This window comes from Ahaetulla prasina, chromosome 3 (genome assembly GCF_028640845.1).
Source record: "Ahaetulla prasina isolate Xishuangbanna chromosome 3, ASM2864084v1, whole genome shotgun sequence".
NCBI classification, from domain to species: domain Eukaryota; kingdom Metazoa; phylum Chordata; class Lepidosauria; order Squamata; family Colubridae; genus Ahaetulla; species Ahaetulla prasina.
The window spans coordinates 111,522,290-111,534,857 of NC_080541.1; the positions used below are offsets into that span (position 1 = coordinate 111,522,290).

General features: G+C 40.8%; 1 protein-coding gene across 2 annotated transcripts in view; it reads right to left on the minus strand.

Annotated features, from left to right (window-relative positions):
* DIAPH1 (diaphanous related formin 1) overlaps window positions 1–12,568 on the minus strand; it is a 281,001-nt gene that overhangs the window by 178,641 nt on the left and 89,792 nt on the right. For both annotated transcript variants that reach the window (XM_058174593.1, XM_058174595.1), the window contains exons 12-16: window positions 12,344–12,460; window positions 6,602–6,717; window positions 5,676–5,740; window positions 3,997–4,176; window positions 1,504–2,262 (exon numbers count right to left, since the gene is read on the minus strand). In XM_058174593.1, the coding sequence (XP_058030576.1) occupies window positions 1,504–2,262; window positions 3,997–4,176; window positions 5,676–5,740; window positions 6,602–6,717; window positions 12,344–12,460 (1,237 nt within the window). The remainder of the gene's footprint in view (window positions 1–1,503; window positions 2,263–3,996; window positions 4,177–5,675; window positions 5,741–6,601; window positions 6,718–12,343; window positions 12,461–12,568) is intronic.

Sequence of the window (12,568 nt, forward strand, 5' to 3'; positions counted from 1 at the left end):
AAAGCTTAGAAAGCTTAGACCACAATAACTGTGCTGTTTAAAATTCATACCTATGTACAAATTCACTCTGTAATCCATCCTATTTAAATTATTGCTATAATTATTTCTAAAAAAATAAAAGCAGTATCAAATATCAAAAGAAATTTTTCACCATCTTAAAAGATTATTCATAGAAGTAAATTGACACATTTATTAAGTGTCAAGAATACATCCAACTTTATATCTCCTAAAATTCTGCAAAATGAAAATTAGTTCTGCAACTAGTAATAACCATTTATTTATTTATTTATTTATCAACAAGGAAACAAGTAACAATCTAGGCATAGACACATGAAAAAAACTGGCACAAAAAAGGGATATAAATAGACAAAACATAGCCATAAACACATAGAATGATTACATATAATTGAGAAAAGTAGGACAGGGGCAGTAGGCACACTGATGCGCTTATGCACGCCCCCTTAGGGACCTCTTAAGAAACATGAAAGGTCCACGGTAGACAGTTTAAGGTAAAAGGTATGAGGATTAGAGAAACTAACTACAGGATCAGGTAGAGTGTTCCAGACATTTACTACTCTATTGCAGAAGTCATATTTCCTACAATTAAGATTAGAGCGAATTACACTGAGTTTAAATCTATTGATAGCCCTTCTGTTATTATGGTTGAAATTAAAGTACTCATTTACAGGTAGAACATTTTGGTAAATAATCTTATGAATTAAGCATAGGTCGGAACATAAACAACGTAGTTCGAGGCTATCTAGATCTAAAATTTCAAGCCTGGTGGTATAGGGAATTTTATTCTGAGCAGAAGATTTGAGTACTCTTCTTGTAAAATATCTCTGGACCCTCTCTAATGTAATGATGTCTGAAATACAGTGAGGGTTCCAGGCAGGTGAGCAGTATTCAAGTATAGGTCTGGCAAAGGTTTTATATGCCCTAGTTTGGAGTATAGCATTACCAGAGAGAAAACTTTGTAAAATAACTTTTACTCTTAATGCCTTTTTTGCAATGTTGTTACAATGAGCTCCGGGATTTAGATCTTTTGAAATGAGTACTCCTAGGTCCTTGATAGAGTGTAAGTCAACTTTTAGATCGTTTCCAGCCAGCAAATATTTGATGTTCTTATTTCTATTGCCAATGTGCAGGACTGAGCATTTGGAGTTGCCAATTGTTTGACATTAATATAAATAGTCTAGGTCATTTTGAAGGGTAGCAGAGTTGTCTGTGGTGTTGAATAGTTTAACATCAGCAGCAAAAAGGAAACAGCTGCTTATAATTTGATCACAAAGGCCGTTGATATAAAGCAGAAAGAATGCTGGACCTAGAACGCTGCCTTGGGGAACACCGCTGTTAACACTGCTTTTCTAGTCCTCAGCATTCAAAATCTTGAATACAGAGTAATTAGCAGGAAAAAGCACTAGTAGACTGAGGAGCTTAAAAAAGGAAGGGAAACATTGACAATGGATAAAATATATCTAATTATCAATTACAAGAAGTCACCTTGGACCAGTTAGTTCTCCTAAGTTGAACTTCTGGTTTGTAAACCTTCTTGGGAGGCAATCCAAATGGAAGAATTGGGGTTGCCATAATTCCAAAACCAGATAAAGTAGGAGGAGGTGGTATCCCAAACTGACATGGAGGGAGCGGCCCTGACATCCCAGGCAAAGGTGGTGGGGGAGGGGGTAACCCTGGCATACTGGGCAGAGGTGGTGGGGGAGGGGGTAACCCTGGCATACCAGGCAGAGGTGGTGGGGAGGGGTAACCCTGGCATATTGGGCAGAGGTGGTGGGGAGGGGTAACCCTGGCATAACAGGCACAGGTGGTGGGGAGGGGTAACCCTGGCATACTGGGCACAGGTGGTGGGGGAGGGGGTAACCCTGGCATACCAGGCAGAGGTGGTGGGGGAGGGGGCACCCCTGGTGCCCCAGGAAGAGGTGGTGGGGGAGGGGGCAACCCCAACATCCCAGGTAGAGGTGGTGGGGGAGGAGGCAACCCCGGCATCCCAGGTAGATGTAGGGGAGGGGGTGGGGGAGGTGGTAATCCCAGCATCCCAGGCAAAGTGGGGGGAGGAGGAGGAGGCCCTGACATCTCAGATAGAGCAGGTGAAGGGGAAACAGTTTGTGAAGAAAAGGATGAAGTGATTTCGTGACTTTCTGTCCCGGTAGGTAATGGTTGCTGTGATGGGAAACCCACAGATGAAATGACATGCTTCATTTTCTTCTTCTTAAGTTCGTCAAGTTCTTTAGTCAGCAGAGCAATCTTTAGAGAAAGAAATAGAACAAATCAGACTGGAAAAGTCACAATTCTAAACCCTAGAAAGCTGTGTAAATAAACAAACTGCCCATCTCTAAGCCGTAATTCACTACCCTGTTGATATTTCCTTTACTCCTTTGGGGTTTTGAGATTGCTTTTTGTGTAACCTAATGCAACAGATACAAGAATAGGCAGATCACACTGAATTGGTAATCTTATTCTGATTTAGGGCTGTGTGATTCCTGTACAAGAGATCCTTTGGAACACAGCTTTCTGAATGGTCAAAGCAGGACTTTTTTCCAGGCTTACAAAGCTACTCTGGAAGCTGATCATGGTTTTTCTGAACCAAGCATGCACAATACAGAACAAAGTGGCTCTGCAAGCAAAGTGCGAGGAGACACTGTGGAAGCTGGATACAGCCCACAATGGAAAAAGACAAACCTATTATATGATTCAAAAAGTACTCCATTAATGTTCCTAAAGCATGCTTGGTTCAGAAAATCTTTTTTTTCATATGGTAACACATTGCACATCTGATTTAACATTTCAACCTAACCCAGTTGTAGGTGGTTAGTATGTGGGGCTCTCAATGTTTCTGTGCTAAAAGATACAATTAGGATTTTCAAAGTAAATTATAGGTATTTTCACAAAACAGCTACCATGATGAAAGTAGAAATTGGAAAGATTGCTTTTTACTACTACTTCAACTCTTACTATGTCAGCTTACTTTCCAATTTTTTAAGGATGTGCAAATTTCCAGAAAAAGCATGCTGTAGTGGGCAACTAATTTTACTTTCTAAAAATAATTCTAGAAGTCACAGAGTGACCAAATTATTGTTGCCAGCGGAACTTACAATAGAAAAAAAGCTTTGAACACCGCCAGACTGGCACTATAGGAGATGCTGTCAGACATTCTGCAATGTATTGGACCACACCAGGGACCCAGAGTTTATTATAGGATGCTCATATTTCTCAACTAGCAACTTGTTATATTTTTTTATAAGACACAATTGGATGTGGTGGGGTATAGATCCATAAATAAATAAATGATATGCTTCAATCCCAGAATTCATATCCAATTCATTTTATTCACAAAGAACAAAACAAATGTTTCACATCATGCCACCTACTATCCTGACTCCCTCTCTTGAACACCGTAATAAAAGGGATATCATATAGTGTGGAATAGCAACATTTACATTTATTTATTTATTTATTTATTTATTTTTCGTATTTTTATACCGCCCTATCTCCCTAGGGACTCAGGGCGGTTAACAACCAGATAAAAATATACATATAAATACAAATAAAAACATCCATTAAAAAACTTATTATAATTGGCCGAATAATTAAAATGATGATAATAAAATAATAAAATCCCCATTAAAACCAATTCGAATTTAAAATCGAGTCCAGTCCTGCGCAAATAAATAGATGTGTCTTAAGCTCGCGGCGAAAGGTTCGGAGGTCAGGAAGTTGGCGAAGTCCTGGGGGAAGCTCGTTCCAGAGGGTGGGAGCCCCCACAGAGAAGGCCCTGTGCACATGCATCCATTAACATCCCAATATCTTAAAATTTTACAGTATAGCTTTTTATTCACCTCCTGTCCCATTACCCATTTTTTCTCCAAGAAAATAGCAATATTTCTTCTTCTATTTTAGGATGCTTGGGACTTAGGACTTAAACACTAAAATGGCATGTTTCTCTAATGTAATCAGTTTATTTATACCATTTCTTATTACCTCATCTTTCAACAAAGAACTATTAATTTCTAAGTTTTGCTTCTCTGAGGTAATACGCTGTTTCTCAGCTACCACTGTTTCTTTCTCCTGAAGTAGATTTTGAATTTTTTCCTCAAAATCATTTTCCTTCTTCTTCATTTCAACTTGTAATTCATGACGTGCAGTCAACTCAGATTCCAGCTGAAAGAAAGAATTATGCACAATAACCATGCCAATATACTCCATACACCATACTAGTTAAATCTTAAGCGAGATAATTTTTTAAGCAAGATATTTTCTTTCTTGGGGAGTACAACATAGACAATGCTGATTAGATGACAAGGAGATAAAATTTAATACTTCTGAATATGAAAACATTTCAGCAGAGTATGCGTTAATTAGTTTGTCATAATCCAGGTCAAAATGAACTGCAAAATTATTAAATAAAAGGAAGTTCTACATATAATAACAAAAACATTATTATAAAATTCTGAAATGTACAGTAATCTTTTAAGAAAGACAGTAAAGAAAAATGTTCCAGTGTTTATGTTTTCTATGTTACATTTTACTTTGGAGAACATTTTAAAGATAAGCCAATTTTATACTGTCTTTGTAAAAAAAGCAGAATATAACTTTTAATATAGATGGATGAATGAAGGACTGACATTTTCAGAGCACTGGCAGTTCTAAACTCTGGACAAGAAGATGATGAGGTAAATTGTATTAGTGTAAGTGCAACGTGCTAGGAAAGCAAATGAAATTCTTAAGTGATGCTGACATATCAGGTCACTATTCTATGTAGCTTGGTTTTATCTTGGCCAGCCGTGACTTACCAGAAATCCTTCCCTCTTCTGCTATTCAAGGTCCTTTTACTTGGTGACAACCTTTTGCAAATCTCTCTTGACTGTAAGATTTATTTTTTCTTTTTAGTTGATACATTTAAATTTAATTTCTTTAATAAATTAATATCTCTTCTTGATCCCTAATACAATTTTTTATAAGATAATATATTCAGAATGGTCTATAAAATCTAGATTTAATGATAGTTTTCCACTTTATCAATGAGGAACAATGTTGTCTCCTTCTATCAATTAGTACAGGGGTCCCCAACCCCCGGACCGCAGCCAGTTCGGAATCGGGCCACACAAGCGGCAGCCGAGTGCACATGCACATAGCTCCATTTGCTCAAGCAGCATGCGCTTTCAGTCATGCAAGAAGCTCCCCTCACATGAGCAGTGGGTGCTTGCGCTCATGTGTGCAGCCCCTCACAAACACAGCTCCACTTGCACAAATGATGGGATTTCACACGTGACGCTCCACTTGTGCCAACGCCAGGCACTTGCACTCACACTATTGTAGTTGTGCATGCTCATGCATATACACCTGCCACTCACAGGGAACCCCCCCCCCCTCCATGCTGGGCCACAAAGCCGCAAAGGCTGAGGATCACTGAATTAGAAGTACTGAACTGTTGCTGCCACCTACCTTTTCTGGCATTAAATATACAAGTAACATTTGGTAGGACTTGGTCTATCTACTGTTAAATGTTTGCTAGCAATAGGAAAAATCCTCTGGCAAATTAAAAATACAGGATGATGAAGATATTTAAAAATACAAAAAGTACATTTAAACTGTTCTGAGTAAGGAAAAAGCCAGTAAAACAAAGGAAGAATGAAAGATAAAGAAAGAAATATTGTAACCTTCTTCTCTAACTCCAGGGTTTTAGCTTCACTTTTTGCCACCTTAGTTTGATCAATGGAATTATCTACAGGGGAAAAAAACAGAATATTGTGAGAAAAATTCCCTTTTACACTAAGCAACCCTATAGAATAGAGGTGCATACTTTTGGGGGAGGAGTGGGCTTTTTCATTCTTTGAGTGGCATCCTCAGTTGTGTAGTTGTATAGACCCTGGGGAAAAACTGAAGTGGATTTTATTTTATTTATGTTTAATTTAAATTTAATGAATGTAGTTAATTTCTGGCCACCTAATTAATTATTAATTGCATCATATTTCTACTGTACTTAGCTACAGGTGTAAATGCTATAGCAATTACCAAACAAAAAATTATAATTTACTACTGAAATCTTTGAAAGCCACACCCAAAGCTTTCAGGAGACAAATATAGCTCGGAGCACAGCTCTATTGTAAAGCCTTACTCAATTTCTAGGTTATGCATTGCTTTGTTACATCCTTGATTTACCAGACAAAACTGAATATGTGCATATCTGTCTTTCACTCATGTCTTTCACTTTTCACTCACGTAACAGACCAGAAATAGATCATTTCAGTATAACTGAAAGAGCAAGAAATGTCATGCTAAAGAGGTTTTTACCATGAACTAAAAGTGCAACTGTGGCAATGCTTTCAATAGATTGTAGGTCTTTGGGCAAACAGTAAGAAATATTCTGCAATTTTTATTCTTTAAAAAAATCTAATATACTAATATATTAAAAATCTAATCAACTAATATACTTAAGCTGAGTGATTTATTTTTTACAATGGGGCAAAAAATGATACAAATATATTCTTTTTCTGTCAGCTCATATAATAGTAATGAATAGAAAAATACATTGTTCCTGGACAATTAGCAAAATAAATATAGCTATCAGTGGCATCAAACTCACCTATTAAGGCCTCAACATTAAAGTCAAAGTGTTTGCGTTTAAAGTCTGGGTCAGCCCCATTCCTGAACAGAACTATCTGTGAAATGCATTCATCGATTAGTTTAAAATATTGAGGCCTAAGGCAAGAACAGGGAAAAAAAAGATATTAGTTCTGATAATCAGAAGTAAAGCTTCTTACTCAAAAAGTTACATAGCATGTTTCCTTGAAAATAAGACCCAGTCTTATTTTCTTTCAGGCCCCGAAATAAGCACTACAGCTTATTTTCAGGGATTGTCTTATTTCTTTTGAGTGCCACTGCCACAAGGTGGGGAGGTGGAGTTACCTGATGCACCACACTGGCTTACCTGAGGGCCCCCATGGCTCCATGCCCTGACAACTGCCTTGCAAGCATGTGCAGCAAGAGCCCATGTGACCACTGGCTCACTTCTTCCAGCACCGGTGCGGCCGAGTGACGCGCTGGTGCTGCGGCCATGAGGCAAGGCAGGGAGGGGATGAAGGATGAGGAAAGATAGGAGAGGGGGTGAAGGATGAGGAAAGATAGGAGAGGCGGTGGAGCTGTCATATGCACAAGCTGATTTACCTCGGGCCCCGCACCACTGGGCCACCCAACCCTAGCCCTAACCCCCACCCCCATCCCAACAGCGCAACCTGTGTGGTGATTGCTGGACAGGACCTCTCCCAACAGAAATTTCTTCCTTGCTTCCCTTCCAGAGCAAATTGCCTTTGTGTAATCAAGCCCTGGAAGATTGTGGGAAGCGTGTGCTTAGAAACAATGTGCAGCGCTTGGACTACAGATGGATAAAATGTCTTATTTCCTTAGGTTTCAAAATTTGGAAGAAGTGGACCAAGAAGACTTGAGAGATGTTGTGACTAAATTGTTGGGAGAATTTCTTGGGAGAGGTGTTGATTTCATGAATTGGGATGTGGATCGAGTTTATAGAGTTAATTCGCAATATGCACGCACGCATGCAGTTCCCAGAGAGGTTCATGTCAAATTTGTGAGAAGAGAGACGAGAGATGAAATTCTTAGAAAACATAGGAGTGGGGCACTGATTTACAGGGGCAGGGAGATAGCCATTCTGAGGCAGATTCCCAGACAGGTACGTGAAAAAAGAAAGAAATATTATTTTTTGTCAAGCAAATTGTACCAGAAGGGAGTGGGCTTCAGATGGCTGATGCCAGAGGGATTGATGATTTTCCGGGAGGGCATTACGAAAAAAATCAGTACAATTGCGGAGGCTACGGCCTATGTGGAGGAACACAAAGCCCTCCTGGAATCAGATGACCCAGGAATGGAAGAGGGGGAGGTTATAGATCAGGGGGCGGAGGCGGCTGCCGCTGTTGCGGCCCTGGAGTTGGGTCAGGCTGAACCCAGAGTTCTGAGATCCAAAACTAGGAAGTGATAAAGATATTTGGGATTGTGTTGGTTTTCCTTATTCTCTTTTGTACGATATTCTGTTTATTCTTGACCCTTCTTTATTACGTATTTAAAATTTGTAAACTTAGCTACTTCGTGTCACCTGCTTGCCATATGGCTGTTGTATGTGTTAAAAAATTTGAGTAAAATTCTTATTTTAGATAAGAAAAATGAAAATTTACCATACCTGATATGTATTTGTATAAACCTTTTTTTGACTAATAAAAACTTTTTGAATAAAAAAGAAACAATGTGCAGCCTCTCTCAATAATAAGAATTGCAGGAAATAGTGGGAGAGAATTAAGAAAAGCCATTTTTAAAAAATTCCAGTTTGGGTATCAACTACTGAGGCTTTTTCATATGCAATTACGTTTAGAAAGGAACAAATTGCTAGATATAAAGAATTGTTAAATGAGAAGGGAGAACTTAAAACAATGCAGGAATTAGAAAGTGAAGATATAAAGATGAATTGGTTTTCTTACTTGCAAATACATTCTAGATACGATAAAGATTCAAAGACAGAAGGTTTTTATAACAACTTCACTAGCTTTGATAAAATTTTAACAGGGACTGATAACAAATTAATTACGAAGTTGTATGGATATCTTTTAGAGATTAAACTAGAAGAACAATTCAAGAAAACAATGATTGCTTGGGGGAATAATTTTGGGCGTGGGATTGACTTAGAGACATGGCAAAAATTGTGGACACATAATTACAAGATGACAATGTCTACAGCCTATAAAGAGAATCTGTGTAAGATGATTTATAGATGGCATTTACCCCCAACAAGAATTGCTAGAATGTTCAAGGATAAATCCGAAAAATGTTGGAAATGTCATCAATCACCTGGATCATATTACCACGTGGTGGACATGTGTGGAAGCTAAAAGATATTGGACTAAAATACACACATGGTTGGAAAAAATGATTAAAGACACATAGATTTTAAACCAGAAGTCTTTCTACTTGGGATCATACCAGAAATTTATAATAGAGAAGTGAGATATTTGATGTAAATATCATAACAGCAGCTAGAATAGCGTTTGCTAAAAATTGGAAAAGTGAGAAAATACCTTTGCAAAATAAAATAATTAGGAAAATAATAGAATGTGCTGAAATGAATAAATTGACATTTGAAATAAGAGAATAGGAAGAAAAGCAATATTATAAGATATGGGATATATTTTATCAATGGCTAGAAGGGAAGATATGTTAGTAAAGATTGGAGAAAGTGTTGTGGCTCCGGCCCCCGGGCCTGGCCTCCTAGAGCCGGATGACTCGGAGAGTGAGGAGGAGGAGCTGGCGAGGCCTCCTTCCCCCCCTGGACCCTCTTCCTCCTTGGCACTGTCCCAGATTCCAGCTGCAGGCCAGGAGGAAAAGGAGGAGCTGACAAGGCTTCTTTCCCCCGACCCCTCCTCCTCCCTGGCAATGCCCCAAGAACCAGCTGCTGAGGATCAATCTTGGCTAGATGCGAAACAGCGACGCCGAGATAAGCGTGCGCAGCAGAGGAAAAGGTGAGTGCCAAGTCATGGAGCTACACCTCACAAGAGATAAAAGCAGGGAGAGTGCTCCGTAGGCCCTTGTGTCGGACAAAGTTACGGACTACTGGCTCTTTGACTGCTTTGGACTGAAGGCTGGGATTACTTGTGAGTACTTTAGATCATCCTGCAGACTCCTGGTTGCCCTGGCAACGGTCTGTCAGCACACTGCTACTTGATAAGGACTTGGCTGGCACGTGAAGGAACGTTGCCAGAACTTTTGTTGCCAGAAGGAACCCGGCCAAGTCTAAATAAATTGCTGGCAGACAGCCTCGGCTGGCATATTGTTTTGGGAAGGAAGGGAGGGAACAGAACAGAAAGAATACTATTAATTGAAATATTAAAATGAATGGTGTAGAACGATAGAATTAATGATGTTATCAGATAAAATATTTATTAGCAGATATGCATATGGAATGAGAAAAATAAAGGTTATAGCCATTGGTTAATTTAAAGTTCTGGATACAAGATGGTGACGATACAAATTTAGATAAATTAAGGATATTTGTAAATTGTGAAGGCACAACAGATTGGTAATCACCCCAATATTGGGATTGAAAATGTTATCATGTTTTTGTCTTAAAAGAAAATAAAAAAAATAAAAAATAAAAAATAAATGTATAAAAAAAATTGCAGGAAATAGTGTCCCTTTCAAGCAATCTTGGTTTCCCACTCCACCCCCACCAGGCTAGTCTGGTGGGCAGGATTGCCTTCTGCCTTCCACATTATGAATGGGGATTGACCATCCCCCAAACCCTGCCGCCATCAAAAGTGGATCCCGGGTGCCAGGCTGCAATGGAGAGATGAAAAGCGAAGTGAGAAAAGGAGGAGGAGGAGCACAGAACACAGAGAAGAAAGAGGTAAAACAGCCAAGTGAGAAGTGGGGCCATCCCGGCTGGCCAGGCAGCGAAATGTCACCGCCACCACTGTGAGAGTGTGACCCAATTCAACCTCTATATGTGTGTTTTTGTGTGTGTGTGAGAGAGAGCTGGTCCCCACTGTCTCACTGGCCTGTATCTTCCCGCGCCTCCGTTCTGGAAATGGCAGCCCTGTTTTCTGCCGCTTCTCCAACCAGCTTTGTGTTCCTCCTTTCTATTTTTTTTTACAAAAATCATACATTAGCTACCATATACTCAACTGATCAGAAGGAAAACGTGTGCTCCACATTTAAGGCAGAAAAGTGAGGGGGGGGCAAGTTCAAAGGCCCTGGAGAAAAATAACAAAGCTCTTCTGTTTGCTGTCCAAAGCAAATGCCGAGGCCAACCCTGCAGGAAGTGATCTGCTCCTTCACACAAAGCCTCAAGGGCTTTGTAGAACCACTGGAGAAGGGAAGCCTTCCTCACCCAGCTTCAGGTAGCCTTGTTTTCCCGCAGATTAGCATCCTTCCATACGAAGGAGGAACACAATGCCAGTTGGAGAAGGGACTGCCATTTTCAGAACGGTGATGTGGGGTGATGCAGGCTAGTGAGAAAGTGGGGACCAGCAATCGCTCCACGGGTGGAGGGGAGAACAAGAAAGCGATCTGATCAAACCTCTCTCTGTGTGTTTGTGTGTGAGACAGCACACTGCCACCAGCCCTGATATACGGTAATTCTCTGAGGTTGCATCAGATCTCTCTCTTATATACACACACAAACACACCAGTGGTGGGTTTCAGCTAGTGTTACCACCAGTTTGTTTTGTGCATGCGCTTTGCGCGCTGCGCAAGAGCATTGCATTTCAGAACAGCTGAGGCGCGGCAATCCCCTTGCCACACCTAACAGCTGGGCTAAAACAAATAAATATAGGTAGGTATAGCACAGGGGTGGGCAGGAGGGCCCAGCTGATGGTCAGAGCAAACCAGTTCGCTCTCACCTCACCATTGCTGCTACCAGATTGCCCAAGCAATTCAGTAGCAACCCACGACTGAAACACACACAAAGGTTTGATCAGATCACCCTCTGCCTCTGCCTGCTGCTGGTGCCTCCTAGCATGTTTTGGAAGGGAAATAAAAATAAATCCTACAGTCTCCTGCCACCGCCATGCAAACACCAGCATGGGTAACAGCAGCTGCGCCTTCTCCAGTCCAAAACCCGCCAGGATGTAATCTGAATAACACCAGCATCAGTGAAATGCTTCCCAAAAGAGGGGCAACAAAAGGAAAGGGTGCCCAGACTCACAGCGCTTTGTTTTGATTCAGGCGCTGCTGCTGGCTTGGAAGGAACAGCTTTTACATTTGCACGCCATGTCTCCTGAGAGACCTTGCGGAGTGGCAGGCAAACCCTTTGTCCTCAGCTGTGTGGCTTCACTTCCCTCTTTCTTTTCTGCTTCAGCCCAGCCTAGACCCCCATCTCCCTCCAAGGAGGGAGGCCAGGTTCAAAGGGGATGGGAGGGACCGTGGCCCCTGTACTCTTGGCCTCCACCATTGAATCTCATCTTCCAGGTCCATCGCACACTCCGCATGGGATGAATCACGTGCCTCTACCCCACCCCACCACCCCACACACACCTCCGTCTCCACCTGCTGCTTGGAGGGACTGGACTGCGTGGGCTGCAGTTACTTCTGGACACCATTGGGGGATTTGCACGCACTCACCACCTACTGTGCTGCCAATGCCCATACTGATCCTCTGCTGCCGATGCTCTGAACTAGGGCTTATTTTGGGGGTAGGGCTTATGTTGCAAGCAGCATGAAAAATCATGCTAGGGCTTATTTTCAGGGTAGGTTTTATTTTTGGGAAAACACAGTACATACATCCACACATCAATATGTTTTCACAATATTATAGTGTTTCCTCCTCTACCTGGCCTCATAGTCATTGCGGATTAGCAGGAAGTGCTGCAAAATTGAGAGAAAATGTTGTTCTGCCTTAGAATCCTTTACTGTATTCAGGAGAATCTGGAAGATTTCGTTGAAATCAGTAAAAAACATTAAGGATTCAAAAGCCATTCAAAAGAAATACAGATGCACAGTGCTAACTCTTAAAAGAGACCTAGTTTACCTAATTAAAACCTGATTTCTGATCACT